General features: G+C 29.1%; 1 protein-coding gene across 1 annotated transcript; it reads left to right on the top strand.

Moving 5' to 3' along the window:
* Positions 1–1,302: 1,302 nt before the first annotated feature.
* On the top strand, positions 1,303–2,640 carry LOC108687945 (synaptosomal-associated protein 29). Its single transcript, XM_018193990.1, has 2 exons — positions 1,303–1,709; positions 2,006–2,640. Exons 1-2 carry the CDS (start codon positions 1,446–1,448, stop codon positions 2,525–2,527), a joined length of 786 nt encoding a protein of 261 aa, XP_018049479.1. The 5' UTR covers positions 1,303–1,445; the 3' UTR covers positions 2,528–2,640.
* The last annotated feature ends 5,168 nt before the right edge of the window (positions 2,641–7,808 follow it).

The following is a 7,808-nucleotide window of genomic DNA, read 5'->3' as shown; positions in this document are numbered from 1 at the left end:
AGACTCCCTTTTGAGAATGTGCGCGCGAGTGGGGGCGCACCGCGCGACGTGAGGTCTCATCTTTCTAATGTATATATATATATATATATATATGTGTGTCAAATGAGATGTCTTAAACACACGGCACGGACAACAGGAAGTCGTCCAATCAGAATTCTAGTGTATAAATTCGATATTATATCCCAGAGCTCTGATTGGACAGCTTCCAATTAGACCAATTAGAAAGCAGAATTTTATTTCATATCGATGATATGAAGCAAAACCCTATTTTCTGATTGATTGCAGTGCGTTATACGATGCACGTCGAATCCAATATGATTCCAGGATACGAAAGGCAATAGAGTTTTGGTTATTGTAATTAAGTTTTAGAACGCACTCCGGAATATTTATGATGGCCTAGTTTACATCACTTGATATGGGTACTAAGAGACTCCATACAATAAAAATAACAGAGAACAGAGAATAAGAATTTCAACCTATCAGAAACTGTGTATTCCACAATACATGATTTCTAACATTACTAACTAGTAATTTTCTATTGAATGATCTTAATTTCGGCGATTTGTTGAAACATATACATGACATATATATTTAAATAATCATTATGTACATTATACTAATTTAGTATATCATTCTTTAAATACATTACTGAAATTAAAATAATCAATAGAAAGTTACTAGTTAGAGTACACACACACACAATGCACAGTAACCAGTAGGGACACTCCGTGTCGGCACGTTTGATCTCTGTGTCGCGTGAGCATCTGCCAGATTAACCTTTGAAAAATCCAGGATCGAAAGAGGATATAATAATACCCCATACGATAGTCCATTGCTTTGCTCTAAAAAACATAATTAAGGATACCGTGTAAACGTAGTCAATGTAAAAATATTATCTTTTTTCACAAAATTACATTTATTATTATGTTTAATTAAGTTAACCTAGCATAAACTACTTACTTTTTGTAAATTATAAAAACTTATCTTACGATATCTGGGATAACGAAAAAAGTGCATTGTGAATTTTTATTATTATTACTGCATTATTTAATACTGCGTAACAAAACTTTTCTTTTTTTTTATCCATTTTTTTAGAAATATTTATGGCTCTTAAATTGTCTTCTTTTGCCACGGATATCTACTCACACGGGATCTATGTAATATGTATGACTTGTCATCTTGCATTTCATTGGATCCGGCCAAAAAAAGCTGCGCAGCCATACCTGCGCGAACACGCATTTTTTGCTGTCTCTACTGGTTATACTGTGATATATGTATCAAATACACGGTGTAAACTAGGCCTTTCTGATTCCATCATGAGTTACAGCAGTCATTTTAATTAAATGTCTAACTAAACAGGGAACAGCTCGATTCAAGTTCAGTCAACGAGTATCGTCAAGTGTATCTCGCATTGATCTTGTATATTCCAAAAAATTATCGAGTAAATGGCGGGTCATAATTATCTGAGCGATCCAAAAAATCCGTTTTTCTCATTAGAGGATGACGTGGACGATGAGACGTTTCTAAGGAACGCTCCAGTCAGAAGTGAATCCGCGGGGCGTTATCAGAACTTTGATAATGATTTTACGCAAACACGCCAACAATTGCTGCAACGTAAGAAGGAAATCGAGGAACGCACGGTACAATCTTCAGAAAGATCTGTTTCGCTTCTAAGAGACTCCGAGCAAATTGGTGTAGCTACAGCCGAGGTAATTGTAATGATGCACCATCAGTTTGCTATTATTAATATGTTGATAATATGACAACAATAAATTTATGTCTGCTTAACATATTCAATAAATAAATTAATTTTGATTTTCTCTGACACTTAGACCCGATTTCACAATATATGGTTACCTAAAGACTAAAGGTAACCAAGAAATTCATGAATGAATTTCATTGATGAATCTGTTGGTAACCTTTAATTTTTAGGTAATCATATATTATGAAAACGGGCTTTATTGTATTATATATAAACTATTATTTAAATTATTTATATTTCCAGGAATTAATCAGACAAAAAGAACAGCTGCAAAGGACAGAAAAAAGATTAGATGATATTAACAATACATTAAGATTTAGTCAAAAACACATACAAGGAATAAAGAGTGTATTTGGTAGTCTGAAAAATTATCTCAGTGGCAAATCTTTAGATGCTCCGATACCATCCACAAAGTTGTCAGAATCTTCCAGTTCTGGATCTATGACATCTCCTGCATTGTCTAATACATTAGAACAAGTACAAAGCAATATAAACAATTCATATTCATCAACAATAATAAGAGGAAGTTATGACCATAATCTGGAAGATGTTAAACCTGTTGGTGATAGAATAACTAAAGTTCTCGAACAGAATCTAAGTGAGATGAGTGGATCATTGGCAAGACTGAAACATCTAGCAATCGGTTTATCCGAAGAGATAGATTCACAGAATGATCTGATCGATAATATAACTGATAAAACTGAGAAAGCTGATATAATATTGCAGCAACAAAATAAAGATATGTTACATTTATTAAAGAAATAAGTTTGACATCCATCATACATCAAAAACTTTTTGCTTATAATAATATTACAAACTATACTTCTATGAAGTATAGATATATAGTGCATGTTAAGCAATAGAATAAATTTTTCACATTAATTTGTATTGTTGAAACAGTGTATGTCAACTGTGCAATTATATTGTTCGACGTGTTTTATAGAATTTTTCACAAAGTAAGATTATGCAATCTACATAATAATTACAATGAAATCACATGTTTGTTACTAGAGATCATGTTTAGCGAGGAAAAGCTTTTTCTTTTGCAATTGTCTACTATAAAACTGAACGTGATATCTTTACATGCGAATATTAAATAAAGATGTTTTTATTATTTCTTAAGATCTTTTGTAATCTTTTAAAATGAAAACTGTGATAAATGTACACACACACATATATGTATTTCTGTATATAATAATTGTCCTAAATAGATTTTGATTTATTAAAAGTATAAAAATTCATGATTTACTAAAAAAATAAAAAGTATACGTGGACATATTTATATAATGATGAGAAAATTATAATTTATATTTATATCATTTTCATTAGTTTTATGTAAAGTATTTATTATTGTATAAATAGATTGAATAACATTTATGGATGATTCAATATGAATTTTAATTATAAGGACACTTTCAGAATGAAAACTTGAACTGATGTGAATCTCTACAAATTCGTTTCTTCTAAATCTTTTTGATTGTTTATGCAATTTTGAATTTATATATGTGCATTATAAAATATAGTTATAGTGTATAAAATATAGTTTAATTGATTTATATGAAGAGCAATAATATGCAATATATAGTAGTCGATAGATAATAATTATGTAATTATAATTTATCAATTTCATAATATTCTTTCCTTTAGTTTTCTATATAGATATAAAATATAAAATTATGGATAATTAAAATGATATAAGTACATTTGTATAAAAAATGTATACTATATCCATATACATATACTATAAAAGACTCCCAGAATGATCGCCAAATATTTCATACGCTAGTAGAGCAGACTAATTTGAGTCTAAAAGCCTTGTATCATTTTACAATTTTTGCAATAGTTAATAAGTTATTAATTAATAAAAATCCGAATATTGGTCTTCAATAATATTTTTCTAACTCTCAAATACTACTCAACTTTACAGAAAAACAGCAAGAGACAAGAATTGTTTATTTTCTTTTCAGAATTTTGAGAATTTTTTCAAAATTTTTTAGTATCGCATTTTTTCATATTGATAAAATAATTGCCCATCAGAAAATGCAGTACTAAAAAGTATATAAAAAATTCTGAAAAAATTCTTAGAGCTCTATGAGAAGAAAATAAACAATTTTTGTCTCTTACTGTTTTTTTGCAAAATTGATAGTATTGTAAAAAATTATTGAATATTCAGCGATCTTTAATAATTAGTATCTCTTAATAATTAATATCGTTAACTATTATGAAAATTGCAAAATGGTAGAGGACTTTTCGACTTAATTTAGTTCGCTCTACTTGCCCACGAGCGTTGTCGATTGAATTTCCGAACACTGTGTATATGGCAGGTCCATTTAAATTAACCATCCCGAAATATTTCATTTTTTTTATATATATAAAAAAATATCTCAAATGAAACGGTTTTAAGGAGGATATTTTGGTTATGTTTTTTTTTCTAGGTGGAATCGTCAAAAAGATATGAAAGTTGCTTTCATTTTTTTAAGTGAAATTGTATGATTTTTTTAGTATGATTCCTTTAATTAATCTGCATATAAAAATATTAAAGTAGTGGTATCAAAAGACCAGTGGTTTACGAGATATTTTATACTTTATTTTGAAATATATTCATATAAAATGTTAATTCGTAAACGACTAATTTTTTAATAATTCATTTAATGATATTTTAATACTTTTATGAACAAAATAATGAGATCAATCAGCAGTATAAAGAAGATATATAATTGCTTTAAAAAATATGTATGCAGAATGGATTTTTTAAATAAGGACCTATGTATTTTCTTTCCACCAACTGATTCATCTCATTATTCTGTTCACAGAAGGTACGATTATAAAAAAAATAAATTTACGAGTTATTTAACATTTTATATCAGTATATGTCACATGAGATATAAAATATTTCTTGAACTATTGATTTTTTGATACCACTACCTTAATATTTTTATATGCAGAGTAATTAGAGAAATCACATTGTGTAAAAAAATTATACAATTCCATTTAAAGAAGTGACAACCTTCTTATCTTTTTGACATCTCCACCTAGAAAAAAAACGACATGATCAAAGTATGTATCCCTTGATACCATTCTACTTTCATTTGAAACATTTTTTTTTATATCATCAAAAATAAGTGAGATATTTCAGATGGTCGATTTAAGTGGACTATCCTATATACATATATAGAATGTTCGGAATTTCAACCGATAACATTCGTGAGCAGGTAGAGTGGATTGGAGTCAAAAAGTTCTCTACATTTAGCAATTTTTGCAATAATTAACAAGATTTCATTTACCAAATATCGCTGAATATTGGTTTTCAATAATTTTTTACTCAAATATTATCAACTTTACAGAAAATCAACGAGAGACAACAATTGTTTTTTCTTACAAAGCTCTGAGAATTTTTTCAGAATTTTTTAATATCGTATTTTCTTATGTTGGTAAAATAGTTGCCATTAAGAAAAGCAGTACTAAAAAGTTGATAAAAAATTCTAAAAAAAATTCAGTTCTATGAGAAAAAAATAAACAATTTTTGTCTCTTGTAATTTTTCTATAATACTATTTAAGAAAAAAATTATTGAATCAATATTCGGCAATTTTTAGTAATTAATATCTTGTTAACTATTGCAAAATGGTAGAAGACTTTCCGACTTAGTTTAGTTCGCTCTACCTGTCCACGAGCATTGTCGGTTGAATTTTCGAACCCCCTATATATACAGAGTAGGCTATTTTAATCTTTCCACTGATAATTCGAAAAAAAAAAGCATTTTCTCAAAAAAAAAACAAGAGAAGAAAGTTGTGTAATTTTGAGAAGAGAAGAAGTTAGTGACTTTAAATTTGACTTTGAAAACATAAGATTTTAAGATCATTTGAAAGTCAGCTTGGAAATTTCATATGGAATCTCCCCTTTTTGAAATGTACATTCTTGTAGCACACTTTGAGAGATCTTTTGGAGATACGACAATAAGTTGTACGTCATACGTGAAAACTTATGCGTTACTTATGTCTACAATTTAAGTCTAAGTAAGTGTTACGACAATTCTTGTGCTCAGACCCTTATAAGGCTTGAAGATTACAGTATCGCCGGCATTAAACTTGCAGCACACAATACTTGTTTTTCTGCTGGATTGTTAGCTGGATTAGAATGTTGCCCCCATATTGGCTATGATGCTGTCAGTGCCAACATTTGCACAGCCAATCGTTGGTTTTATTCACGGTATTCAATGGCTAAAACCTTTGGAATGTTGTTCAGGATCATAACTTAGATAACATTTTTTTAGCTCAAAGTCATTGGAGATTGTTCCTTTTATTTTCAATTTTGCACTAAAAATTTATTTCTACGTAAAAATGAAAATAAGATCCGGCAAAAACAAAGATATATAAATGTTACATTGTCGTATAATAAAACAATATAATAAGTAATAACATACATACATCACATGTAGCATTATTGTAAGTCATAATTTTCCATTTATAGAAAGTGGCAATTATATAACATATATGTAATAATATTTCTGTAGTGTTATATTGTTACTAAATTCACAACAGTTATATAAATTATTGTAAAATTATGTAACTATAACATAAAATAACAAAATTGTTATATATCTGTTACTTTTAAATTAACTAAATTAATATTTTCTATTATTAATAGATAATAATTCTATTACTTCATTTTTTTATATAATAACGTAATTGTTAAGGTCAATATGGGTTATTATAGAAGATAAATGTGACATGCAATAATATATTTGAACAAAAAAATTTAAGGGTGATTTAATTATATATCGAATACATAAGAATCATATAATTATTAATTATTTTGTGTTTGATAAAAATGATCTCAAAATTTGTTCCTCATTCAAATATGTATTGCATGTCACATTTAGGATTGATTTATATATGCCCAATCACAATCGAATAGAGAAGAATAATTAACTATAGTTCTTCTTCGTCAATTCTTACAGATTACGGAAAAAGTTAAAAGATTATGGCCTATTTATAAATAAATCTTGTTTACAGACTTTGTACAGCTTCTGCTGCCAATTTGCCGTCAAAACACGTCTACTAGGTTTCGTCATATTTCTGACATCAATTTGCTCATAATATGTCAGATAATAAACAAATTTTGTCAAATAATAAACGTAATATATCAGATAATAAACAAATTTAAATTTACTATTTATTGCACAAATTGCTTTCTGCAATCAAAAATTGGTAACAAACTTTCAAAATCTATTTCCGCAAGGCTTTGTTATTAGGATTTTAAAACAGAGAATTTGTGTTTTTCAAAGAGAAGATTTGTTTTTAAAGCAGAGAATTTATTTTTGAAACAAAGAATTTGTGTAATTGAAGCAGAAAATACTTATTATAGCCTCATTGTCATTGATGTCATTGACATGTTCTCATGTCTATTTCTATGCCATCGATGTGACAGATTTCCTAACCTGAATAGTCATCAACTTTAATGATTAATATCTCGATCTACGGGAGCAGAGCGATGCTTTATTTATCAAATTCACTCTTGTCCAGCTGGTTCTCTCACTATGCCGAAATAAAAAAAAACGCATACCTCAGAATTTGGAACAATTTATGAACTTTCAAATTCCACAAAAATAATTTTGAGCTCGTCCCGGTTAGCAGGAATCTTAATTTAAAAGGGGCGGGAAGAGGTTGAATGGATGCCCACTCAGTTCCCTCCCTCCCTTAAAATTAAGAATAGGAAATCGCTTCCAGGCTCAGAATTAAGATCTCTTTATAATTCTTAAATCAGTGTTCTTCGATTTTTGAGTTCCATCCCTTATCTCCAAACCTCAAAACTAGTCTACACTTTTTCCTGCTAATGAGTCGCAGCTCAAAAATCGGTTTGAACGTATTTCGCGATTCTCTAAGGATTAGTGATCAGAAACTGACGAATAAGAAATTTCTGGAAGCTGCCGTCGGTCGGTTGTGGCGGGACGGCTGCAGCTTGATTTTGCGAACGGTCTACTTTTCCGCATGTAAGGAGTTCATCTCCGTTTTTTTATGATTGTACGAACGCGCATTATAAGCGAAG

The sequence above is a fragment of the Atta colombica genome, unplaced genomic scaffold (genome assembly GCF_001594045.1).
Source record: "Atta colombica isolate Treedump-2 unplaced genomic scaffold, Acol1.0 scaffold221, whole genome shotgun sequence".
NCBI classification, from domain to species: Eukaryota; Metazoa; Arthropoda; class Insecta; order Hymenoptera; family Formicidae; genus Atta; species Atta colombica.
Note: the sequence above shows the minus strand (reverse complement) of the source record. Positions and strands in the feature narration are given on the sequence as shown.